This window comes from Neopsephotus bourkii, unplaced genomic scaffold (genome assembly GCF_033783945.1).
Source record: "Neopsephotus bourkii isolate Nb327-2 ecotype Australia unplaced genomic scaffold, CSIRO-AGI_Nbou_v1 NB_318, whole genome shotgun sequence".
Lineage (NCBI taxonomy): Eukaryota > Metazoa > Chordata > Aves > Psittaciformes > Psittacidae > Neopsephotus > Neopsephotus bourkii.
The window spans coordinates 3,071,223-3,098,962 of NW_026900826.1; the positions used below are offsets into that span (position 1 = coordinate 3,071,223).

Genomic DNA, 27,740 nt, shown 5'->3' on the forward strand with positions numbered 1-27,740 from the left:
TTAAGTAATGGCTTTCAGCCACACCACTTACAGTTTTTCCTGCATCTGCGTCTGTTTCAGATAAATGAAATTACTGAGATCTTTTTGAGTGTTCAAGCCCACATAGAACTTCTTTTATAAAGCTCTTTCCATCAGCAACATAAACAAAAAAAAACCTCAACAAACACCAAACCTCAAGTTCCCAGAAGTGATAATTCTGAAGACTTGAACCTATCTCAAGGCAATACAGACAGAAAGGATCTCAAGAGGCACTTATTGACTGTTTTGTACCCAATGGTATAGCGAGCATCTCCAAAAGCTTTTCTTTCTTTTGGTACTCCTTAAACATTTCTAAACAATTTTCAGCAACGAGAGATTTGGGGAAGCATCCTGTAGCTAGTGGAAGTATGTGGAAGGCCTACTTAAGGCCAGACTGAACACACAGACATTTAGATTTTTACATATAATGTATTAACAGAGTAGCAGCCGCCACAGCTGTGTAGCTGCTATGCACAGCAGTGTTACAGCAAGCTTCTGCAGGAATTTTCTCTTTGCCACTTAAAGAGGACAGAGCAGATGATAGCCAAAATTATTAGCTAAGTAGATTCTTGAATTATGGATGACAGAAAAATGGGATCTCAAAACCCCTTTATCTCAATGTCACTGCTATAAGGTTGAGACAGGTTGGACTGGGACCAAAAAAGTGGCTGGGAAGATGTCAGATGAATAGGGTGACAGAAAAATTAAGGTAGAAATGGACCTCAGGCTCCTCCTTTGCACAGGGACAGCTGTTACCTGAGAAAAATGTGGTCAGTCTAGGATGATTTTACACTTCACAGAACTCACCACTGTATAGAGCAGCATCATCAGATCAGGGAACAAAACGGAACAGATTCTGGATTGCCTCTTGTTCCGATATAGCCGTCTTTCCATGCCACAGTGGATGCAGATTACCCAGTGGCAGCAGAGAAACCTAGGACTGTTTCATCTGTTACTCATTATTCTTCAAGGGGAGACAAAAAGATGCATATTCATCCAATTTTTTGGCTGATTGAGGATTTTTTCTAACCCTTTTAAATGCAAAATAGAAACATAGAAGGCAGAAAGCCGTTTTGGCTGACATGTTATGGAAACAACTATACTTCCATGGAGAGAGCAGAAACAAGGGGCTTATGCATATATCTAGCCCATTCTTTGTTAATCTAATTTACAAGGTAGACTAGTTTTATTTTACTACAATTGGCAAATTGTATAATCCTGGCTAGCAATCACCACACACACTAAATCTATTGTGTCTAGTTGAGGCAGAACATATGAGGGGGCCTATAGGGATGCTGGGGATGGACTCTTCATTAGGGACTGTAGTGATAGGACAAGGGGTAATGGGTTAAAACTTAAACAGGGGAAGTTTAGATTGGATATAAGGAGGAAATTCCTGTTAGGGTGGTGAGGCACTGGAATGGGTTGCCCAGCAAGGCTGTGAATGCTTCATCCTTGGCAGTGTTCAAGTCCAGGCTGGACAGAGCCTTGGGTGAGATGGTTTAGTGTGAAGTGTCCCTGCCCATGGCAGGGGGGTTGGAACTTGATGATCTTAAGGTCCTTTCCAACCCTAACTATTCTATGATTCTATAAAAAGTCAAAGACACCCACCTGTGATTATTTTCCTTTTTTAATTTTTTTAATTCTTAATTAAATTATATTTAAAAAAAATCATTTTCTATATTCCCACCAAAAAGCTTTGCCCAGAGGCCAGAAAGGAGGCAATTACAAGTGACTCACTCACAGCTAGTTTAGTAAGCCAAGCAGAGAAATTCCACCAAGAATGTTTTCCAGTAGAATTTCTTCATCAACGTTAAAGCAGATGGTTTGATTTTGATCAATTTGGTGAAATGAGAGGAATTCTTCTGGCTTCCCATTGCATGACCTGCTCTTACTCTCAGGAATTCATCTTGTGGGTTGAAGTATATATTTCCTGATCTATAGTAAGTTACCACACAAACGAGTCTGTATTCAGGCATCCTAATTCTTTTTCACAGAGCCCTGCCCAGGGATTTTAGAGTTTACTGAGAGAAATGGAATTCCCTAAAAACAACATTTTGCTTTAAAATACGTGTATCTTTTGCCTTCCTTGCTCTGTTCAGCCAGCACTAAAAAATAAACAATGCCCCAAATTCATAAATAAAACTAATTTCCTATTATTTTCCAACATTCAGAATAACAGCGAATGTACTTCACTGAAAGGGAGAGGCCTCCATGACACTCTCATAGAATGGTTTGGGTTGGAAGGGACCTTAAAGACCATCTAGTATCAACCCCTGCCACAGGCAGGGATGCCTTCCACTAGGCCAGGCTGCTCCAAGCCCTCTACAACCTGGCTTTGAACGATGCCAGGAATGAGGCTCTCAGCTTCTCTGGGCATCTCTAAATGTTAAACATCCATAGAGAACACTTTCTAACAACCTCTAAAGTTTGAGGGGTTTGGAATATATCCTAAAATGTGAGTTGCAAAGATTTCAGACACAGAATTGCCAAATTAGCTTGGTGTTAGAACTGCAAGCTACATAAAACTTCTAAAGCTATGCATAGAAGAAAAATTGTGATCTCCGGTTCAAGCCCTTATTACTAAAACTGTAATCAATTTTATCACATGAGCAACTCTGTCCTTACAGGGTTAGCTACCCTTCTGCTCAACTATCAAGAGCATTTTGCATCCTTTTTCCCCAAAACCCTGCATTATTTTTAATGGTATAAAAAAGAACTTTGTTAATTCAGTGAATGCCTACTCAGACTCGAAGAATTTGTAGTATTCAACCACAGATCTTTGTAGTGAACAACAAGTCCCATTATTCTGGTTTCATTATACAAAGTTCTGGGAATTCTTTGGCATGAAAGAACTTAAATACATTTTCTCTGGCATATGGAAATAGCATTTGATTTAAAGATATATCCCACAAAAAGCAGTCTTTACAAAACCTAGTTTAACCATAAACAAGTATTTCCACATTATTTAACCACTTTTGTGACATCTTCATGACCAATTCAACTGGCTTCTTGCCCCTGAATTAGGATTCATGCACTAATTCTTTGTATCAGTAAATAGATAAATAGCACTGACAGAAGAAGCAGCTCAAAAAACACTTTAGCAGATTTTTCATTTTTAGAAATTAGTACTTTTGAGTAAATATTATCATGGAGCAAGGAAGCAAAATGTGTTTGTGTGGGAAACTGGCCAGATCATTCTTGGACTCCCCTAAACTTCAAGCAGCACATGCTGACAAAGAAATTTGTTGGGTTCACATTCCTTATATTAATTTCCTATTTTACCAAACTTCATTCTGAGACTTTTAAAAATAATATGAGTAGCTAAGTAGTTTAATTCTTACCATTTGCATGTATAATAAAGCGTAACTAAGGGTATAGATGCTTCCAAATTAAACTAAGATTTGTTTTAATTGCAATTCAGCAATAATAAAAGTAATGCATCCCAGAGCTCTTTTTCCAATAGCCATGTTATTAACACTACTTAATATGAACAATACTAATACTACAGCCTGAGCCAACACCTATAAAACAATATACCATCTCCAAAGTCAGCGAGTGACAGCTGCAACCACACAAAGGTTGAAGTTATCATAATTTCCCATTATATCCTAAGCAGAACACAAAAGCAATGAGGTGTTTGCAGTGGCAACAAATGCCGAGTTTGACTTCTAATAAAAATGTGGGGAGCGCAAAGAAAAACACGAGCAAACTAGCAAAGTTCAACAGAAGCTTCGTCTCTGCAGCTGAATGTGGCATACATGAAACAATTATCCATCTGCTTCAGAACTGATCATTTATATTAGTTTGTTTACATTAACAATCTAATAGAAATATACCATGAAATGGACCAAAACTAGGATAAGAATGTATTTCCTCCAGAATGTAAATATCTCAGTCTACAGGCAGCAAAATCATACAGCTGGCTTGTTAGAAAAACATTCATGCATTACTTCCCCCAAAACTTCAGGTAGGCTTAAAAAATTAAAACCAGCTATCACCTCTCTTTGAAATAAACCAAAGTAATTTCAGTGCTTTCAAAACATCAGATAGTATACAACAGGCTTTAACCATTACTGCGACAAGCTCCGAACACAGGACATAACAGAACTGTTCACTAAAGTTCTGCCCATTTCTGCTTTGTACTGCAAACAAGTCTATGCATAATAAACAGATATGGAAGAGTGTGTGCACGTGGAAGAAGAACAAAAGCGTTCAGTTCTCAGACTGAAATTATGCTGGCTTCTGGTTTTGTAAGCTGTGTATCTTTAATGAGGTTGCGGTAATGCCGGAAGCATTTCCACATGAATTCAGTCCTTATTCTCCCCAAACTGTCTGCATTATTTATTTATTGGCTGACTGACTTTAGGAAAGGGTCTCAAAAGAGATAGACTGAACATTCAATAAAATTCTAGGGCTCTCCCATCCTTCACTGACTTCAAAATATTTCATCACTAGACTTATTGTATGTAACTCCTAAATAACTTTTGTTCCAAGTGAGATCATAAGATCGTAGTCCTTCAGATATAAGACCCTTTTACCCATTAACTGGGTTTTCTTATTATAAGTACTCTAATTTGTTTTATTTATTCTTTTTAAATGCTAATACAGACGTATTGAGTGAATTTGGAAAAAGAAGAATGAAAACATTTTACGGGAATCTTTTATATTTGTGGCTTGATAGTGAAAGACAAGGATGCAGAATGTCTTCCTGCCACAGGACATAACATGGCCTTGCTGAAAACAGACTCAAGTGACTGGATTTTTTAAACTTGAGAGCAATAAGCAAAAAAGATGCTCCTGATCTATTTCATAAAGCAGTATCTTTGGACTCATAGGGGTATATTTATAGAAGAGGCAGCCAAATCAGCAAAAGATTTCCCGCAGCAGAAATTCAGGAAATTTGGACTTCTTTTCGTGTTTCAAAACAGTAAGTAACAGGCGCAAGTACCTTATTCATACTCCTGTGTAATTCTCATCTTTTAATAACAGCATTGTCTTTTCCTATAGATCTCTGGTTATTATTTCAATGATTCCTGTAATTGCTTGATGCGGTTCTTGAAAATATTTGGGTTTTTGTAAATTAGTTTGTTCAAGTTGGCCAAGGCTACAACAAAAAAGAGAAGGATCAAAAAGCACAATATCCAGCCTTTAGCTTGCAAAGTAATTTCACAGTAACAAACCAATTGGGAATGTAAACGAAGCTACATACAAAAACATATAAGATAGTCAGTAAGACCTTTCCAATGTCAGTACAGGACTGCATCTTAAAAAGAGGTTATCAACAACATTGTGCATCTCAATTTTAGAGAAAACTTTTGGACTTCTCTTCCTTTCTGTTGGAAAACAAAAATGCATTTAGATATGCTAGGCAAAGAATTAACATTTCTTCTAGTTGCACCTCGCAGCTAAATGACAAACCTGAATACTCAGAGCCAGTGAACCTAATTATAAACTTTGTTTACTTTTCCAGTTTACTCCCCAGTTACAATTCTAATCTGCGTTAGGTAGGTACACCCCTGTCATTGGCTATTTTGCAGCAGATACATTGAGCTCTAGAAGTGAAATTACAAAATTTTCTTTTCAATAACAATGCCCCCTGATCTATTACAAAAAACACAAACTTCCATCTCTAAGCAACTGATCTCTTAGCAACAAGAAGCACCTGCATAAAAGATGCCACAGAGAGTGATCACCAGAAAACCTATTCAGATCTTCAAAAGGAGCACATCAGTAACAAAGATAGCACTCTTCGCTGGTAAAAATTGAGAAATAACAAGAGAACACAGGTAAAATTTTTATTCATATTTGACCATTATTCTTCAAACAGTAAGTAGGACATTACTGAAATGTTTTTTATTTTGTTTTTGAATGGGAAGTATACCTTCTGGAGCTGCTTTGATGTGAGTTACTGTAATTAACTGTGTAAATTATCTGTTGTCACTACCTAAATGAAGGGGGGGTTCTTAGTAAAATATAAGCAGGTCTTAAAACAAATTCTTGGCATTATAATGGCAATAATGTATTGTATAATTTGTAAGTGTTCTACAAAGTTTCTTTTTTAAAAAACTGGCAATATGGTCTCGCAGAATAGTCCTCCTTGGAAAGTGCTCTCTTCATTCACCCTGTCAAACTGTTTTATATTTCATCAAGAAATAAGAAAACTTTTTAGGTTTCATAGGTATCTACTCTACTGACTAAAAAAATCTAACCTGTTCAGTGTTTCTGTGGTCTCTGATTTCATTCTAGCTACTCTAAAGTGAATTTTGTTCCATTCACTACTTTTCGTACAAAAGATGTGACCGTGACAAAGTTACGGTAGAATTCATAGCATAGAATGAGCACTGCCAAATGTTGATGATGTACAGCATGCAGAATTAGTTGGAAAGTGAGTGAATTTGGACAAACCAACATTTCCAAGCATCATTTTTACAGCAGAAAAAAAATGGACCATGAGTGAGGTTAGAAAAAGTTCATCAGGTAGAACAAGTTTGGAACTGACCCAGATAATCTTTTAATTCTATCATAGCTTGATCTCTCTCATTTGATGCTTGCTGTGGAAAAGGGTTATCTTTCTTTAGGCTACTACATCTTAGTTAGTAATAATTTCTGATTAATAAAATAACTTTCAGGAAGAATAGTTTGAGAATAGTCATGCATTCTTCCTTAGTGTTGTTTTTTCAAATACCCAGATAAATTTGTTTCTGGGTTAATTTATACACTTCAGTAGAATTTACATTTCTTATATAGTGGTCCCTTCTGTGTCAACTAACTTCTGCTGAAGTTGATCAAAGTATGTGCTAGCAATAACAAATACTACAGCAAAGGCATAATTACGGCAGAGAGAGCTGCCTTCTATTAGCCAAATTAGAAACAAAACCACCAATCCTATAGTACTAGCAAAGTCATAGTAACTACATACAGAAAACTTCCTCATACAGGTGTGCTTTGCCATACTCATAAGAAGGAAGTCTGATAAAAAACATTTTAGAGACAAGTTTCAGCTCTCTACCCACAATTTGTTTTCTGGTTAGGTTTGAGTTAATCAGAGCTGATGTTGTTATAAGGAAACACTGAGGTAGACATGCAGTATATGTTTACCAATACTGCAGAAGTTTGCATGTCTCCATAGCATTTTTTGATGGCTTACAAGCACTGATACATCTCCTGAAGCAGAATAAGTATATGTTTCAGATGAAACCTTTTTACTATCTAACATGGACAGTATTTTTCATGGATGTTATGTTGGTTCCTAAGCAACAATGAGATCTGTTGTGAAAGGTACTAAACTGGCAAGTTATTTTTCCAAATCATACACCAGGCTGCAGTTAAAACCTCAGAAGAGGGCATAGTCCAAGTTCAAATTTCAGATCACTATTCTTGTGAAAGAAAAATAGCCATGTAATTACAGACTGTTCAGAAAGCAAAAACCTTTATTGTACAGTTACAGAAGTGTGCCTCACACATCCCTGTTGTATAAGTAGCTACAAGAAAATAGTATGGACACTGATCAGAAAGGAGAGAAATGACTACAGATTTTTAGTTACAGGTTTTTCATTCCAAGTTTTGCTCACTACAAGTAATCATGGTTTTACAAATTGCTGGTTATTTTGAAGGCTTACTCCAGTGGAAAGTGATATGAGGATGTGAATATTCATCCTCTGAAGATCAATGTAGACATCTAAACTAGACATTTCTAGAATGATACATCTGAATCAAGACTTTCATAATATCAGAACTTTTACTGACTAGTCCCAAAGACAACACCCAAACTGACCTGATAATATATTATATATACTCTATTTTGGCAGCTCACTAAGCTCCAAGATCAACAGCAACATAAAAAGCTTATTTAGCCACTTCTGCAATAACTCATCTTCTTGGACAGTACTTGGTTATATGTCAGAAACATCAGATCTTAGGCATTAAGATTCACTAAAATGATCCAGTAACTGCTTTGCAATGTTTAAAGGCAAGACTTGGAGCTCCATAGTACCAGAAAAATCATTTACATAAAACCTAAGGAGAAGAGAAGCCTGTAGGACATGTATTTGACCTTCACCTTGCAGAAATTACAGCTTCAGGTTCATTACAGTGGCTTCAAACGGCTCCTCCATGATACCTAAATGTGTGTATAAATGAATCCCTGTTACAAATTCTAATTTAACCGAAAACATAGCTCAGTAGATGATCTGGAATGGTGGGCACAAGGATGCCTTAAGTTCACAAGATGAACGCTGTACCACCATGTAAAGGCACAGAAAAGATGCACTGCCTTTACCACAGTTATCCAAACAAACAGTAATATTCAAATAGTCCTACAGTCATAGAAGATACTTTTAATGTATTTATTGCCCTGTCAGTGGGTTCAACCTGCATTGACCAGTTAAGTTTCACACACATGCTGGTACAAGTTAGTGCTCAGAAAATTAGCTGAGCAAACAGACTCCAAACAATAGGAATGTCAGCGTTTACAACAGGACTGCAGCTACAACCTTGTCTGCACCTTGAAAGCTTACAGTACACTAAGTAAGAGGGGTGACAAGAAGTTGAGTTCTGTAGACACTGAGGGAGATAAGAAAAGCCTACTATTGTTTACAATTGTGTATGAGCCAGGGGTGGGCACCATTAACATATAACAAATATGCAATAGCATTTTAGAAATGATACTGAAGGCAGCTGTAAGAACTTTAAAAGAATCAGAAACATACTCAAGGGATAGATCCTATCCAGCTATGAAACAAGATAACAATGTCATAAGAAGGCTCAACTCAAATGAAGAAAATTGCAATTCCAAATAGCAGCACCATCAAATCTAACAATTTTTCTTACCTACAGTACAGACATTTTTTCAACCCAGAACAACTGCACAGTCATGGATATTTCTGCATTTCCGTCTCTCCTGCCCTCTGACACAACTTTAAGCTCCACCTCCTCCTTCTGAAAAGCCCTTTTAGATTGCCAGGATTACCATTATTAAACTCCCACTTCTAAGCTTCTGCTGAAAGCTGTCACCACTTCCTTCCCCTCTTCCTCCTCCTCTAACCTAAACAACAGATAAAATTCCTAGTGCCATCTAGATCAGATTTCATAGTAAGCAAGTGGTATGGGATTATTCTACAAGGCTATAAAAATCATTCAACCGTGTTAGAATACATTTCCTTAGCACTTAGGTATTACAGACCTCTACAACTACACAAATTCTAGCCCACTGACTAAAACTCTAGAAATGTCTGAGAAAGATAACTATATACAGTGCGTTCATTCCCTAATGTTCACATCTACCACAACCATCTTTTCTTTGAGTTGCAAACGATTGAATTAAAAGTAGGAAACAGACCTAAAACAAGTCAGAGTGCTTTCAGAAGCAGAGTAGTATAAACATCTAACTTTAAAATGCTGCTCTGCACGTTGTGATTGAAAATAAAAACATCTATAAGAAGACAAATGTCTTCAGGACCAAAGGATCAACTCACTAAAGCATGGATTCAGAGCAAGTGAAAAATGAATAACAGAAAAACAATATTATAGTCAAAGAACGTCACAACAAGACTAACACAACACCAGATGACCACTAAATCGTGATACAAATCTCTCAGTGACATCCCCATTCCATCCTGAAAAATTACAGCATTAGAAGAGGCCACAGAGTATCAGAGAGCAATTTCTAGGGTGTCGCTAAGTAAAAATGCAATCCGATGCTTACAGAATAACTGCACAGCTCAGTTTGCAAGGAGCAGTAAGCACTCCCAAGTTTAAGAGTCTTTTGATCTGTTCTTGACTTTAAACCCCACAGACTTTCAAGGGAACAAGACAATCTCTGTGTCAAGGTTTATGTGACATATGCTGTACACCTGGGGATAATTATCCACTTCAAAGTAATTAATTGCTTAAAAGAAATGTAACTATGTAACAAAAAGATTTATTTTTTAATGGCTCTTCCAATAGGTTCCACACAAATGCAACTAGTTTTACAGTAGTTCCACATACGACTTCTTACTCAACAGCTGGGAACAGAATGCCTGGCTTTGCAATAAAATCAACAATTTAAAGGCAATGTTAAAATAGCTCTGTGGATCTCTTTCAGCACAAGCTCTATTACACAAGTCTGACATGCAGTTAAGAAACAAGAGACAGCTCTCATCCTGTATTAACTGTTATACTACCAATACAGCAAGACAGTTACATGTCTGAAACTAATTAAAACCAACCATTTTATTTCTCAAAAGATACCGTGTTCTTTTTAGGCCATATCAACGTTAGCATACAACGTGATACAATGGGAGCAGATCTGCCAAGCAAAACAGTTGGTGATGATTCACTCCCTACACTATACACGTTTCATGGGAGTTCACTCTGATACAGAACTAAAGAGAGTTTGTCATTTGAATCCCCATAAAAATCCCTGGTGTCCTTGAGAGACAGCTTTGGAGAATATTACTTCATTTATTTTCATCCCAAAAGATCCCAGTTTGTCTAAGTCCTCCTGGACTATTGCAACATCAGGTAGCATCCACAGAACAAATACAAGAAAATCACTATTTACCTAGCTAGACATTAGCCTTCTAGTTGTTGAATGCACACCAAAAGCTGTTTACATACTTATGTGTAAAAGACTGAACCTTTACATTCTGCATGAAACCATCAAGCTTAACTGAGGGAAAACAGACAATATGCTATTCCATGTTCTAGAAGGAGAGGAAGGGTACAACACTTTATCTGGAAAAATAAAGACTTCCTGGACTTATATAAGCCAATAGAACTATTTTCATGTGAAATCAGTCTATTTAAAATTTTACTTGTCCAAACTATTTAAATAAACCTATGTCACTTCTTCGGAGACTGCTAGCATTGGTCACTAACATTTGGGGATTTATAACAAGTAGCAGATTTTTTCCCCCGTGTCTCTCCTGACAGAGGAACTACCATAGAGAAAAGAACCAAAAATGATTCTTCAAGAATTTTCAGACTGTTTCATGAGGGCCTGCTCAAAATTATGAGTAGTTTTCAGCTCCAATTATAAAATTCGATACATAATTTTCATTGATGCAATGATGAAGTACAAAGCTTTAACTGGAATAAAAGGGGACAAACAGAGTTGTCCTTTAGATTTATGCACTTTTTTCTTTCCTGTGAACTGTCATAATTCTTCGTATCACTTTTTGTTAGAAAACATTTAAGAGCCTAGAATTTTCTCACAGAGCTTTATAGTAAAGACTTATAGACCAGGAAACTAAAAGGCCCTCAGATGGCAGATGCTTTTCCAGCTGTTAAGATCCACAGTTCTTGTCAGGTCAAGCAGCCTGTGCACACCACATATATTTTGTCACAAAAGCACTTCCTTAGTATAAGTCTCTTTTCTCTTTTAAAATCTGATTTTAAAAGCTTTTTCACCCCATCTCAATCACCCCTTTATTATATAAGTAACAGAACCAACAAATCCCTCTGATCAAACATATACCTCAAGCAGCTGCAAGGAAAGGAAAATTATGTGCAGAAGATTTCAAAGCAAAATGAGAAAGAATAATTAAAGCTTCTTTTATGAACAGTGGGCACTCTAGGTTTGTTCCATTTCTAAACTTCTGCAATCTAGTCAGTGTTAACTTACTTGGCTGAGTTTTTATCAGGAGGAATTGGACAGTCGTTAAAAAATACAATGGGTACAAGCAGGACGAGCAGGTCAGGTGAAAGAGTTTTAAGATGAATTTTTCATGGTCTGGTTGGCTTTTGCAATTAAAAAAGCATTAGAATTGCAAACCCTGAAAGTGCTTGGATCATACTCATTGAAATGAGGCAAGTTCTTTGCCTCATAAAAGGGACTTAGATTTAATACAGTGCCTTTAATACCTTTTATCTACATGAGTGCATGATCCTGCAGATAAAAATTATTAATTTAACAGCACTGATGTACTGGATATCATATAACAGCAAAAAATATTTTATTCCTTTACTTAAAAAATTCTCTGTCAAAGCAAAGATAAGCTTTAGCTGTGAATAACTAAGAACTGAGCAAGTTCAAAACTCAGGGTCAGTTTTTAGTAAATAAAAGGGGGAGACTCATGCTTGCAAAGTACACCATGCAAACATACCAGTACCTTGAACTCCAAGCAGGGCTTAACCTACAAATATAATATTCACGGATTCATGTTTGTACACATAGGTGTTTTTATTTCATACCAAATGCATAACCACCTAAATACGTCTCTTCATAGGGAATATGAGGCAGAGAAGGTACTGTACAGACATACCAGGATGTCTTGGAGACGAAACAAAACAACAAAAGCCAACAAACATTAAAGCCTATCTATTGCAATGAAGCACAAAGATGAAGTTCATCCAGATCTGGAGAGAAAGCAGCAAAAAAATATGAAAATAAGTGCCCTAAGCATACTTATTTCCTTTAATAATGCTGTAAGCTCATGTGAAAGGCACTGAAACGAATACAAGTATTTAAATATACATACAGGCACATGTTTGTTGTGGTAATAAAGAGCACTGAAGAAAATTTACAGGTTGCAGTTTTCCTTGTTGGACAAGCCTCATTAGTGCACAATAGCACATCAGTTAAACTAGTAAATCCCATTATAGGATTAAAAAATTCTTGTAATTATAGAAACATTTTTTACAACATGCAGGACAATGCAACAGACAAGATACAAGAGTCTCCATGTACGTATCACAAGAGGTGTACTGCTAGCTACTGGAATATCACACATGTTTGTAAAAGGTCACCTAACATATTGTGTCATAGTCATTTTGGATCACAACAATACCAGCAGCCTTGCATAGCAATCATCCAAAATCATGGAGTGTTGCATGCACTTGCAAAGTTTTGAGCCACTGTTTGCTCCCTTCCCCAGGGTTTTGCCTGTACTCTATTGATTTTCTACTTCGACCACAATTGCCAATCTTCTCATTATTTAAAAAGCATCCATCACATACTTGGCTTAGTTTAATATAACACTGACAGTTACTACAAAGTAACCTCTGCTTTATTCTACATGCTGAGACCAAACCACAAGGTAAACAAGAAAGCACTTGCTGAAAGTAAACTTACTAAAAGCTTCCTATTAAGTGGACACATCCTTCAATATTAAGCTATTGTTGCAAGGACCAAAGCAAATCTATTCTTAATTACTGTCAGAGCAAAAGTAAGATGCTTTGTTAAATTACTGTGCAGATTCAACAGGAATCTGTATGCGATTATGGAGAGGGGCTCTTCGTCACAGACTGTAGTGATAAGACGAGAGGTAATGAGTTTAAACTTAAACAGGGGAAGTTCAGATCAGATATAAGGAAGAAGTTCTTTAATGTGAGGGTGGTGAGGTGCTGGAAGAGGTTGCCCAAAGAAGTGGTAAACACTCCATCCCTGGCAGTGTCCAAGGCCAAGTTGGACAAAGCCTTGGGTGACACGGTTTGGTGTGAGGTGTCCCTGCCCATGGCAGGGGGGCTGGACCTGTATGATCTTAAGGTCCTTTCCAATCCTAACTATTCTATGATTTTATGTGAGCTATCATTGATAGAATAACATCTTCCTTCTCAGGTACAGTCATCTCTCATATTTTATGATTTAAGTCAAAAACATGCAAAACGACTTTGAAAGAATCCTTCTACTCCTGCATTAACAGGTCTGTCCATTTGCTTGGGTTTTTTTATCCTGTGCCAAGTGCTGGTTACTGCCTCAGGAAAAATATGGCACCAGATACTCCACGATCCCTTTTTTGTTGTTGTTTTTTTTTCTGGTTTTGGTGGTTTTTTTTCATGGCATACACTATATTTTTCAAATTATTTAGCAGAACCATAGAGCAATACAATACATTATATACAAAGGTTGACAATTAAAAAACCCACAACCAACCAACCAACAACCCCACCACCATAACACATTGTTTCAAACAAAAACCTGGGGTACTTCTTATCTGCATCTCAAAAAACTACTGTAGTCATTCTGAAAATTCAAGGACTCTGACACTACAGGCATGTAGGAAGAAAAAAAGCTAACAGAGACAAATGCTTGCAAATTAACTCATTCAAGGCTTTCACGCGTGCTAAAAGCTTAATTTCTTGTGTCTTGGGTCAAAATTTCAAGGAGTAAACCTCAGTATTGGCCAGCCAAGTCAGTATCAGAAATAAGAGATCTGTCAGCCAAAGTATCCAAAACTATGCTTCAACATCAAGGTCAGGAAGGCTTTGTTATGTCCAAACAAAAAGAGTGTCTCTGCTGCATGTCTGTTTTGACTTGTGACGCAGCTTGTCCTGGCAAGCAGTCCAGGCAGCAGTCATCACTCTCAGTATAAAGTGAGGCTACCTCAAGTGCTAATTTGCTCATTTACAAGGCCTACAAAGGTTGAGAGGTACCAACTGAAGCTGAATCTGTCTTTGAAAATAGAAAGCTTTGAAAAACTCTGCCTCTTTCCCCTTTCTCTCTCCCTAAAGAAAAGCAGGATCTCTTGGAAAAGATGGTACTGGAAACCCTGAATCCAATGCACTACAACATCACAAGCCTCGTTCCAGATACAATGACAGTGGCCACAGTGCCCGTACTCATTCTCATGTGCTTTCTGTTTCTAATATGGAATCATGAAGAAACTTCATCAATACCAGGTAAATTACATTTTTTGTTTCTTGAGTTTGAGTGGGAAAGTAATGCTGAGTAATGACTGCATGCCAACAAGATTTACTGAGAGTCAGTTTCAATAATACAGTTTTAAAACAATTTATAAAAGAAATCAGGCTCACTCTAACCTCAGAACTTCCAGAATAAACCTGGCTTGGCTATGTAAGTATATGATGTTCAGTTTTCTAATTTATTATGTATATGCTAGAAAGATATCATACCATTTTACAAATTCTAGAGGTTCATCTTTTCATGTGCATTATAAACCAACTTTTACACACTAAGTTTAAAGCTTTCTGAGTTATCTTTACTAGACACAAACTATTATCTACGAAATTGTTCAGATTTTAGTAGATCATAAATTTTTCTCTCCTTGTTTGGCACCAAAGACCCTAAAGAACAGAAAAACACCAAGTGTTTTCCTTTTCTAAGGGCCCCTTCTTTAATGTGGAGGGTTTATGGTAGACCTTACTGACTCAGCCTATATTTAATTTGATTCAATGCAATTACACACTCTATGAATGAGAACAGTGTACACGTTTCACAAAGGTGTTTGACAAGAATAATCCTAAACCAGTGCAGAGGAAACTGAACGAAATTGAGAGAAGATCCTCTCCAAACATCCTTCAATATGCTAAAACTCTTCAAAAGTTAAGGATTTGTTAAAATAAAAATTTAGAAACCATATACGTTTTTTCTAGATCATATCTTCTTTCTAATATGTAAGCATAAAACAAAAACATAAGCAATCTCAAAGCAGCAGTCTGAAATTGTACAAAGTAATGACTGTCATTAGTTGTATGTACAATGCAGGGGCAAGTTTGTCCAATGCAGGCCTTGACATTCATGTCTAAAAGCTCCTTTCAAATGGGGGATGCTTGGAGGTTTATTCTTGTCAGTGACCACTTCTGAGACCAAACTTTTCTTACCCTATTTCTTAGGGCCAGGATACTGCATGGGAATCGGCCCCCTCATTTCACATGGGAGATTTCTCTGGATGGGAGTAGGTAATGCCTGCAACTACTACAATAAGACATACGGAGAATTTGTGAGAGTTTGGATCAGCGGTGAAGAAACATTTATAATTAGCAAGTAAATCCTTATTTTCTATCCTTAATAATATCAAGAGCTCTTTCATATTTTTTACCCTCTTTGCTACTTTTTTTCTAAAGTAAAATTGAAGTTATTTTCAAAAAATTATCCTAACATCAACCTTTTACTTCCTGCTGCTCATAGACTTTTCCCTAATCTGCTGTTTCATTAAAGATTCTGCTATTGAAGTCTACGGGAATTCTCTCATTTTCTTTGTGGAAAGGAAGATTAAGTACTGTGGCTCAACCATAAGAAATGTTTACCATCTCTTTTATTACTCCATTTAACATTAGGATCATGTATTATACAGAAACCTAGAGTGATGCAATGCAGGAGTAAGCCAAATTTCCCTGGGTTCTTAAATTTCTCCTTAAAATGGGAGTAATGTTTGAAGATTATAGCTCCAATTCAGCAAGTTAATTAAGCAAATGCAGTGTTATAGGATTATAAGCAATTTACCCAATTAATAGGATTACTCATATACTTCAATTATACACAGTATTGAACATAACTGCAGTCTGTCATTTTATTAGCTGTAGTTAAAAGTTGCTTTATTCTTTCACTGTATCTTCTGGATGAATATGAGCTACGCCATGAAAAAGAAAAACACACCCCAAAAATTATAAATTATTACCACTTGTAACTGATGAAGAATCACAGACTTTTTATTAGCGATGTCAATCAATCCGTACTCAGCTTTCACCATACAAAAGCTTCTGAAAGATGCCATAATATAGAGGACTGTCAGGATTTGCCATGTGAATCAAGTCAGCTTCATCTCTGGTTTTAACTCAGTAAAAAGAGGTAAACATGACAAGAAAACTATTTATGTTTTTATTCTACACAAGTACTGCAAATATCAACTAATGCACTGCAAAACTAAATGTAACCTGAATTTTGTAGAAGTGTACTATTTTCCCCAATGTCATCTGAATTTTGACCATGAAACCTAATCATACTGTGATACTAATGCACAGAGAGGAGGACTCGCAGTGTTAGCTACAGCAGATGTCTTTTGGAAGACTTAATTAAATAGTTTTGTAAGGCAGATATGCTCTTACAAGGTCATATGTCAAAATCCTCCCTTAAAACATTATTTTGTGTCTCCTATGTAGATGTGCGGAATAGAGGGAAGCAAAATGAGCATCCTGCACCTTTCCATTCCTCAGCACAGCTGTCATAATTCAACATCATCTTTTCATGTTCATGAAAATATAGATGATGGCCCTGAATGTGAAAAAAGCCTTTAAGATTAACTTTACCTCTAGTCATGCAAAACTAGGGTAAAAACCCAGCACTGCCCAAGTCAGCAGCAAAAGTCCTATGTACTCTGCTTCACTCTAAAAATAAATTAAACCCATGTAAGAAGTCTGGGATTTGATCCATTGAATATGCCACATGGTAAAGCAAGTAGGGTATTGTTTCATTTCTATCTCTATTCTGTTTTTCTTTCTTTTTCTTGGATTTCATTTGATCAGGTTTTTACCATGTCAATGTTTCTAAAATGCTATCTCCCTCTAAAAGGAATTGTACCTTAAAGCAATAATGCTGGTCACAATCTGCTTGCCAGCATGCGTAAATAAACCTAGTCAACTGTAAAAAGAAATGTATATATCACTGATTTTCCTAACATGTCTAGAAATATTTATCCCACACATATAATCATATTGTGATGCTGCATATTTAAATGGTATATATGTATTTATACTTTCTGTATTTGTCTGGGAATGACCAAATAGCTGTAAAAGTATAGCTGTAATTTTATATACATCATAATGAAATTAGCAATTGTCACATACTTACACCTTATCTTCTGAAATATGTGACATTGGTCATTGCTTGAATATATCATATATCTATATTTCTAGGTATACACACTATTCAATTATTTTTTAAACCATTTGCATTTTAACTTAAAAATAGTTTTAAATCTGAACAGAATACATTATTGCTTTATATACAATCCAAAGGCATTTCTCAGTAAGATTCTTAATTATGTAAAAGGAACAACATTTAAGGTCAAGCATTATGTGTCCTGCTAAATTAAGATTGCAAGTCTACTTCAGAGCTATAGAATGACAGTAGGAAAGGTCTATGTACAATCTATGAAGCAGTATTTTTGGTTTGGGCTTTTTTTCTTCCTCTGTTTCTTTCCTAGATCCTCAAGTGTGTTCCATGTAATGAAACACTGGCATTATGTTTCTCGATTTGGGAGCAAGCTTGGATTACAATGCATTGGCATGTATGAAAATGGGATCATATTCAATAACAACCCAGCACACTGGAAAGAAATTCGACCCTTTTTCACCAAAGGTAAATCAGTGTGCATTAATTCACTACATCACTATCTCTTCTGAAATGCTCTTTGTCCTTTGAAAACTTAAATTACAGAAATCAGCTATCTTTATATATCCATAGAATTATTTTATGGCACCTTCTTTCACACTTATCCTGCTTGGTGTGCTATTTGAAATGCTTCTGAAACAGTTTCATAGATTTTTAATCTCATCCAATTTAATGGTACCTACAAGATGCATTTTTAAATGTTTTATATTTCAAGTCCAGCAAGTATATTAGCTCAAATGTACTTCCATAAATACTGTTGGGTGTTCCTATCCCAGCTCTAGCTTCAGTTTTAACTGGGAAAAAAATAAAAAAGCTTTCATTTCAAAATTAATTTAGAAGATTTCACAGGAAATCTATTTATGAATCCTTTAACATACCAGGAATCAATGTAGTAACAGAGAAAAAGAATTAATTAACATAACTAAGTTGAAATCAAACAGGAAATTGCACTAACTCCTCTTGTCCACACACTGAAGATTTTTAGCATCTAGTTAGAACTATCTCCTTCCTAACAAAGCCACCACACTTGTGCTGCAAGTTCCACAGTTCAGAAAAGATTCTCACCAGCTGAGACTGCAGTAGTTTCTGACAGTGATTCCAGAATCTGAAAATAAAAATAAAGCCAAACCTAGTAGAAATCAATTATCTGTTGGTTTAAATTTTCTGTATTATTTTATTGATATATCTGTGGTCCTCCATGAAAATTGGCTTTTCTCTTTGATTTTACTATTGAAAAATATCAGCAACTTTGTACTGGTGTAAGACAACTTGAATTTTTTCATTTATTTATTTTTCTACTTATTCCTAGAACTACCAGTCCTTTCTATTTACAGAACAGAGCTCCTCTCTTCTCGGTTACAAACATTCAATCCTTCTCAACATATACTGGATAATGTTCTTGAGGCAAATATCCTCCATTAATGTGGTGTGAACCTAGCATTAAATTTATGAGATAAAGTAGCTGGATGCAAGGCATGTTTGGGCTTCGGGTTCATTGCCGTTTTAACTCAAAATATTTACATTTTTCTCTCAAAAGATGATAGATCACCAAGTTTCAGAATGATTGTAAACAATTCACTCACATGATAATGTTTTACATCTCATTGACACCTTTATGACCAATTGATTAATTATAAAAAAGGTTCAAAAGTTAACCAATCTTTTGATCATTTTGCACATGTATTTCAGCTCTGTCTGGTCCTGGTCTTGTGCGCATGATAGCAATTTGTGTTGAATCAACAATTAATCACCTGGACAAATTAGAGGAAGTAACCACTGAAGTAGGAAACATCAATGTGTTGAATCTTATGAGACGGATCATGCTTGACACATCTAACAAGCTTTTTCTTGGGATTCCTTTGGATGGTACCAGCAGCTCTATTTTTATACTTTATGGTGGCTCTAAGATGCATGTCCAAGGAAAACTCACTGACATCACTCGCCAATTTTGTTCCAGTAAACAGAGCAAGAACAGACTTCAATATCACTATATTATTAATTGAAATAAATGAGTCATATTAGTTAGAAAGAATTTTATATGAATGAAAATATACATTAGGTTGTCACACTCACCTTAAATATTACCATTTAGAGAAGTTTTTTCACACACTGAATTGGTGCAATACCAATATTATATGCACATAAGAATAGGAAGTCTTTCCATCAGACTAAATTATTTCCTTGAAAAGTTTGCCTGACAGTTTATGTCTTCTGTGATTTCTTTGGCCTCAAAACCATGTGACAGAAGTAACATTGTGACATTTAATTACCCCATTTCAACATGCAGTAAGGGTTCTTCCGCTCCCCTGTGGGAGGGCATTTGGCTTTGGCTGGCACAAAACTGTCTCCTTTTAACTAGCTACCAAGAGTCTTTACAAAGATCTATACCTTTTCTACAGTGTGCTACAAACGTTTCCTAATATTCTCTACCACCATTAAAAACAACTGTTTATCAAATTCCCATGAACTTAAGAGGAGGGAACAGGGCCTTAATACTTTCTTCTTTTTTTTTTAAACATTTTTATGTTTGACTATTGAGGCTTGTATTTTACACTGCTTTTTGTTAACATTTCTTTTCAGAAAGCGCCATTGTCCTCAAGATTCAAAACTACTTTGATGCTTGGCAAGCACTTCTATTAAAGCCTGATTTCTTTTTCAAGATATCTTGGCTGTGCAAGAAATACGAAGAGGCAGCGTGAGTATCCGCAGTTTTACAAATCATTTGCATAGGATTCTTTCTTTCTACACAGATTTTCCTTGATGTTTTCCTCTGCTTTTTGAAAATAAATTGTAAAACTAGCAAGGGTGGCTGGAGGAATTCCCCTCTTCGCAGAGCTGAGATAGGATCAGAACAAGATTTGCCACAATGCTAACCGTGCTTACCTCAGGGGACAAGTTAAGGCACGTGTCTATTCAGCCCTATTTTACTCACCAAAATATTAGATAATACCAGCTCAAATGTGAAATTAAATTGAAACCACTGGTTAAGTTCAAACAGACATTGAAAAGTCATCATACGGTGTGAAGTTACCATTTGCCATTGAGTTAAAGATGGTCAAATAGAAAGCTGCAGCTCATCCAAACAAGAAAACCATCTATGCTCATGACTGTCCCAGAAGAGTTCATCACTGAACAGAATTCTATTTACTGATTCCCTCAGCATGTATTTTTGAGCCAACTACTCGTTTTTTAGTTAAAACCTGGTATTCAGCATGATAACCCATTTCAAGGGTTTTTTTTAATCCTAAATAAGGACCAAATATATTTTGCATCTTACTCTTTTCAAAAATACAAAGTGTGTCTTCTATTTTTATGATCCCATTCTCTGTCTTCTGCCAAGAGGACTGGCTATAAAAAGAACTGGCAACAAGTTTGTTCATTTTGGATTTGGATTCTGTCTAGTGAGAGAAATTACTACTTATAAAGCAAGAGTAATAAATTGTTTTGATAGTGCTATATAACATAAAGTCTTTAAAGGAAAGATGGAGGTTCATCTAAAATAACTGACAACTCTTACCAGCTAGACACAAGATTTTGTTTCCCTAACATTTGCTTCTTAGTTTTATTATGGCACTGATTAGTGCTTTACCCTGTGATTCTAATAATAGCTAACTGTGGTGACCCAGTTATTACTAGAAGCCCCTGCAGGTAAATATTGATGTTTCAAAAGCAATCCCATTAAAATGGGTTTATTCATAAATTTCTATTGCATAAAAATTATAAAGATTGCTAGACTTAACACAATGCAAAAAATTACCTCAGGCCATGATGACTTCTGACATTCTTCAGATAAAGTTTGCAAAAAGAACTACTTGCTATTTCTAATACACAGATGTTAGAAATACTAACTTTACCAGGTTTAAGGTTTAAATGTATTTACCCTTTCAAAGCCAGTAAATTTTTCTATCCCAACAATAACAAGCACAAATGGAAGGCCTGAGGATTTAATTCAAAAACTTTTCAAAATACTTTTTAAAAAGCATTGCTTACACATCTATTGCTAACTGAAAATCCCAATTATAAAAAACTGTTGGACACTGCTTTGTTTTCACGTCTGAAATACAAACTGTTGACACGGTATTATTCAAATATGAGAAATTTGGATCAACCCTACTTTCAAGATAGACCAATTTTTCTAACAATCATTCCTCATGTTCTCTAAGTTCATTTTATTAGCTGATAAACTAGAGTATAAAAGAGAAGGAAATAAACAAATTCTTTGGAAATGTTTATAAATCTTTAAAAACTCTGCCAGTGGCATATACAGGCATATTTTAGTCCTTTTCAGCCTATTCTATAAAAAGATTTTAGTCCAAACCAGTAAGCAATTATTTCATAAGAAAGAAGAAAATACACCTTCCCTTGGTATTATTCCTTTTGCAGAGAGCCCAATAGCCACTCTTCAGAATATTTCATTTCTGCCGTCCTTAGACATTTTCCTTGGTATAATCTCTATGCTTCTGGTCATACCCTAGTGCACACTATAAGTCTGCAAATACTTATCAATATGTTGGATTTCATCTGTTTTCAGCAAGGATCTGAAAGGAGCAATGGAAATCTTAATAGAACAGAAACGACAAATGCTTTCCACTGTTGAAAAGCTGGATGAACACATGGATTTTGCATCCCAGTTGATATTTGCACAGGTATTGTCAATGTACTCAAAATATGGTTAACTTTCATTTTTCTGACATTCCTGGCAATAACAGCACAGACTTTGCCACTAAAACTTTATATGACTGAAAGTCATGTCTTCAGAGAGGGATATAGAAATTACCTGGTTCTGTAAAGTCCTTAACAGTGATTCAAACATTGAATACTTGCATTTTTGGGAAGAGGTGCTTTTCTGATTTTTTTTTTTTTTATGGCTTAAACAACATCCTTAAAACTCTTGCATCTGTCCCTGAATGTCCTCCACTCTTTCCCTAACCTTTGTAGTTTACCTTGATCTACTGCATTTTGTTGCAAGGGCTTTAAACGTGATGTAAATCCTACCTTGTATAATCTCCGACAGCTCACCAACTCTGTGGGGAGAGGCAATAAATCAGTAAGAATATAAGCTAAAAGCAAACTGTTGTTTTCAGTAAGATAATACACACCCATCAAAACATGAGGTTTCTGTTTTTCTCCAAAAGAAAAAAAAATAAATAAATGAATGTGAGATAGAAAGATTGTAAGGATTTTTACTTTTGCTTAAAACAGATACCCTGGACCCTTCCCATTCTATTGCTACAGGACGTTTGCTGGCAGCAGAGGTCAGCAATCCATGCTTTCTCCAAAATTTCATTTTTCAGAACAGAGGGGATCTGACTGCCGAGAACGTGAACCAGTGTGTGCTGGAGATGATGATTGCTGCTCCTGATACTCTGTCTGTGACTCTGTTCTTTATGCTAATACTGATTGCAGAGCACCCCACAGTGGAAGAGGAGATGATGAGAGAAATTGAAACTGTTATGGGTAAGCAGGAGATGCAAAGTCGGTGATGTGGGAACATAATTTTGCTTCAGCAGTGATCAGATTTTGAGTATTCAAAGGCTGAAAATTCTGCTTTCTTTTATCAGAAGCATTTGCTGTAAAATACATGAATTACCATTTTATGCAATAGATTTTATTCAAGGTCAAAAGAAAGGAAATGAGCAATTCACAAGATAATTTCAAATAGGAATCATCAGAACTGACAATCTGTTAGAAAGAATGTGCTATATTTACTCCTCAGAGACAGCACAGAAAAGCAGTGCTCATCAGTTTCAGCCCAATAGCTTTAATTGAATAGCAAAAGGGGACACTAATTTCAAGTACTTCACCAATATTTCTGTGTATGTCCAGAACCTACCTAATATTTCACTATGACTGCAGAAGGGAAAGATTACAGAAAAATAAAATTATATTCTGCTCTCATCCATTTGTATAGCAAACTGGTCACTTCCAAGTACTAATTATTAACTATTCAAAACAGGATATTCCAAATTTTGATTCTTCCCCTTCTCTAGACTTCATTCAAATCCTGCACTGAAGTAATATAGAATCTAATTTCATCCATTCTTACTCAAGATTCACTTCTGGTCAGTTAAACACTGAAAAAATGTATAACAGCTCCTTTACTCTTTTTACAAGGTTCTTTTAATAAGCCTTATTTTATTGTCCTCATGAGAGTTAAGTACTGATCTTTCCTATTTCCTTTTGATAGCTTTGATTTCTAAGGCAGTAGCATATTGTTACTTTTTCCTTAAGAAAAAAAACAAACCAAAGCTGAGGTAGTAAAGCTGCCTTGTCTGTTGGAAATCTACCACTCTAGATAAACTTCCCTGTAGTTCTTTAACTGCTTGTGGCTTGAAACTTCAAATAAGGCTCCCACTAGCAGTCCACTGTGGCACTGACACTGCTGCTGATGGCATCAAGCTGAAAGAAAGTTACTCAGGGTAACTGAAATAGTCAGTCCACAGTAGGACCTTGCTGTACATCCAGCCAAACTCAACCACATAGTGAAAATCTAAGGTCCCCATACAGTTCTCTCCTATCTGCAGAGTATTCCCAGATTCTGTTTGCTGTCAGCTCTCAGAAGTTTTCTTTGTTGTGCCTTGTTCTCAGCCATACAAGTCAGGGAAGGACTTTTGTCACTGACAAGAAAGCAAAACAAAGACTGGTCTTAAGAAGGTGAGAAGATAATAAATTAATGAACTAGGGTTTATGCTGATCAGATTTCCAAAACATGTGAGACTACATAAAACTTACTAGAAGCTGCTGGATCCTTCCTACAGTTCAGGACCTGAGAACCTTCCAAAAACGTTTTGTAGTTGTACAATGAAGCTATTAAATTCCTAACCAAAATCTTCACCACCTGCTTTCTTCCACAAGGTGACAGAGACATACAGAGTGATGACATGCCAAACTTAAAAGTTGTGGAGAATTTCATTTACGAGAGCATGAGGTACCAGCCAGTTGTGGACTTGATCATGCGAAAAGCTTTACAAGATGATGTAATCGATGGCTATCCTGTGAAAAAGGGGACAAACATTATTCTCAATATTGGACGTATGCATAAGCTTGAATTCTTCCCAAAGCCAAATGAGTTTTCTCTTGAAAATTTTGAGAAAAATGTAAGTTTCCTATCTTATTTCTCTACAGAAAATTGGGTATTATTTCTTGATAATGTCTCTTCCTCTCATTTTGATCAGAAACTTTGTGACCATAAGACTGCTTTCCCTTCATCTAAGTGCCTAGTTAGCTGTACATCATTATTATTGAAGCTGGGCAGATATTTTCCTATCAAAGTGACTTTTAATAAAAAAATAATTATGAAATCAAAACCAAAGTTTTCCCAAACATCTTAATTTTAATTTAAATTTCTCATTAAAATTGTCAAAGATGCACATAGTTCCCATTACATCCCCTAACACTAGACAAAATAAAGAGCCTTTCAGGAGCTACAGCCATGTAAGTAGCACGAAACACTGAGGCCATGCAAGGATTCTCTGGAGGATGAAGCAGTATAGTAATTCTTGAGAGACTGAGAATCTAGCACCTATTTTTTTTTTAATTCTAAATCAAAATACACATGTAGACCAAAATTAAAATCCTAAATTTGAACCAGCTCAGCACTGCAGATGTTGAGTAACTCAGCCCCAGTTCAGCTCAGCATTCCAATTTAAGTTATATTCTAACTCCCCAAAGAATGAGAATTTTCTTTAGTCTACATTACCAAGTCTGGTATCAAAAGCAGTATGTGGATTTTTTTACCTATGCACAGCCCTACCAAACATCTTGGAGTACCATCTATTCCATACACAGAAATGAGCACTAAACAACCTGGTTAGCTTTTGTAAACTCCTGTGTGATTACCCATAGCAAACTCTGCACTCAGTACTGAAAACAACAGATCAAGAACAAAGTCATAGCAGAAAATTCAAGAAAAGAGTGATTAAGTTCATTGAAATAACTACTGTCCGTGAACTGTTTCCATTTTGCTACCCATTATTTTCCTTGTAAGTATTTCTTTCAAAATGGATTTCCTGCTCATTTTGTAAGTACATTTTGCTTCTAAAAATATTTCCCCTTGACCAAATGTTTGACCACACATTTTCTATCTGACTTGATGCATTCTGTTTGCCACATAATTATCCTAGCAGGCACAATTTTCACACAGTTTTCTAAGTAAATAACAACCCACACCATTATTTATGATAAGATGGGCATTGTTAGAATCCAAACATTTTTCCATTTTCCCAGGCTGTGCATTTGCCATTGTGCTGTACTGCCAGCTGCTGTACTTGCTCTGTATTATAAACACTTGTATTTACCTATCATTTTTTTTAAAAGTACAGCCCAGTTTATTTGAAAAACTTTAAAGGGAGAACATTTTTCAGTCTGAAAATGAGAAAAAAAAAAAAAAAGGACACTTTTCTAGACAATTCAATATAAAGCAAACTTTTCTACACTATTCTTGGGTTAAACAGGAAGTCAGAAGACAGCAAATATCTTACTTTTTAAAAGAAAACTACACAGATGAAGAATTTATTTATAGCCAGACCTGCTTTTTCTTACTTATAAGAATTATCTTTGCAAATCATTAACAGTAAGTACTACTCATTCTGTTGGCTGCTTTGGATAACTGATCTACTCAATGTCAACAAAAGTAGGAAACTGGTTGTGCATTCTTCAGTGGTTCTGGGAACCCTGCCATTCACGTGTTAGTTGATAGGACAGGAGATAATTTTGTGTTATCTCACTGTTAGGTATCACATAAAAATTTTACTATTACATATTATGACAAATTAATTCTCAGGAACACTAGCTTTTCAATGGCAATTATAGTAGGTTCAGGGCTTTATGATTCTCTTTAGACAAGCCAACAGCCTGTTTCTCAGGTATTTGTGAGGTTTGTAATGAACATTTTCTGAGAAAAATGTTTTTAATGAACTTTAGTATGGGTTGAAGAGCAAAAAGCTTCACTCTATTTCACAGCTTGTGGAAACAATCCCTGTAGTTCACAGGATGAACAGACTGAAACACACAGGGAGAATTGAACTGCTTAACCCTACAGTCACTGCTATCTTAGCATTTCAAATGGTATGCTTTTCCTACGTATGTCTCTATTTTCATCTGACCTGTGTGAGTTCAGTGTAAAGGAAAGAAGTAATTGCTTTTAAGAAATTCTTTCCACAACCTTTTCAGAATTTTTCTACTACAAATTTCAATCATAATTTTCACAAGTTTTATGAAGAATAAATCATCTTAAAGTGTATTCCTCATGTTATTCTGCGCAGGTTCCTTCACGCTATTTCCAACCCTTTGGATTTGGCCCTCGGGGCTGTGTAGGAAAGTTTATTGCCATGGTAATGATGAAAGCAATTCTGGTGACTCTTCTGAGACGCTGCAGAGTACAGACAATGAAAGGAAGAGGCCTTAACAACATCCAGAAAAACAATGACTTATCCATGCACCCAATAGAAAGGCAACCACTGCTGGAGATGGTTTTCACACCAAGAAGAAACACAAACAAGAAGCAGGGTGACTAAAATGGATCAGCAGTAAAGTTACAGGGCTTTCTCAGTCATAGCAACAAAGAAATACACATCATTTCCAGGAAAAGGTACAGAGTAAAACATTTTGTTGCCCCTAAGCGGCTACAATTTCCACTGACAACTTGTTCTGCCTGCACAGCAGAACCAGGTTCTGGCCACAACTTCAAAGTGATAAAATAATCCTATTGGTAGGTGATGCAGGATTCCTGGCTACTTTTTAAAACCAAGTTCAGATGATGTTATGCTTTGCTTTTCAAACAGTGCAAGTTAAAAGGTTTGGGGGTCAACAAAAGAACAAGCCCGACACGTGTTTAATTCCAGGACTACACGTGTCCCCCTCTCCCTCACCTCCCCGAAGCTGGACCTAGCAGTATTTGACTACTGCAAAAGCTCTAATTATCTGGTTTTGGAAACATCTGTATGAATAATATCAAAGTTGATTTTAAGACTAAGAAACAGTTTAAAATATTTAGGACATATCTAAGTTATGAAAACTGTTTGTATACGAAGTCACTCAAATGTTTTTCTTTACTGTGTTTTGCTGTCATACAATTCTGCTTGATACCAAAGACTTACAGTGGCAGATAGATTTTACTGAGGGTAGTAATCTTCGGAGTACTGGGTAAAAACAATAGTTGAAATAACTG

The 27,740-nt window shown here is 36.0% G+C and overlaps 2 protein-coding genes across 3 annotated transcripts in view; one reads left to right on the forward strand and one right to left on the reverse strand.

Moving 5' to 3' along the window:
* GLDN (gliomedin) overlaps positions 1 to 27,740 on the reverse strand; it is a 73,167-nt gene that overhangs the window by 36,438 nt on the left and 8,989 nt on the right. The window lies entirely within an intron of this gene.
* Positions 4,617 to 27,263, forward strand: LOC133209056 (aromatase). 2 transcript variants are annotated; one of them, XM_061347399.1, is made up of 10 exons: positions 4,617 to 4,948; positions 14,455 to 14,622; positions 15,577 to 15,727; positions 17,886 to 18,040; positions 19,262 to 19,438; positions 20,153 to 20,267; positions 22,104 to 22,218; positions 22,867 to 23,029; positions 24,428 to 24,669; positions 26,836 to 27,263. In XM_061347399.1, the coding sequence occupies exons 1-10, from the start codon at positions 4,813 to 4,815 to the stop codon at positions 27,085 to 27,087; spliced, it is 1,674 nt and encodes a 557-aa protein (XP_061203383.1). In that variant the 5' UTR covers positions 4,617 to 4,812; the 3' UTR covers positions 27,088 to 27,263. The 2 variants fall into 2 exon arrangements, with proteins under 2 accessions (XP_061203383.1, XP_061203384.1); XM_061347400.1 differs by lacking the exon at positions 4,617 to 4,948 and adding an exon at positions 5,528 to 5,807.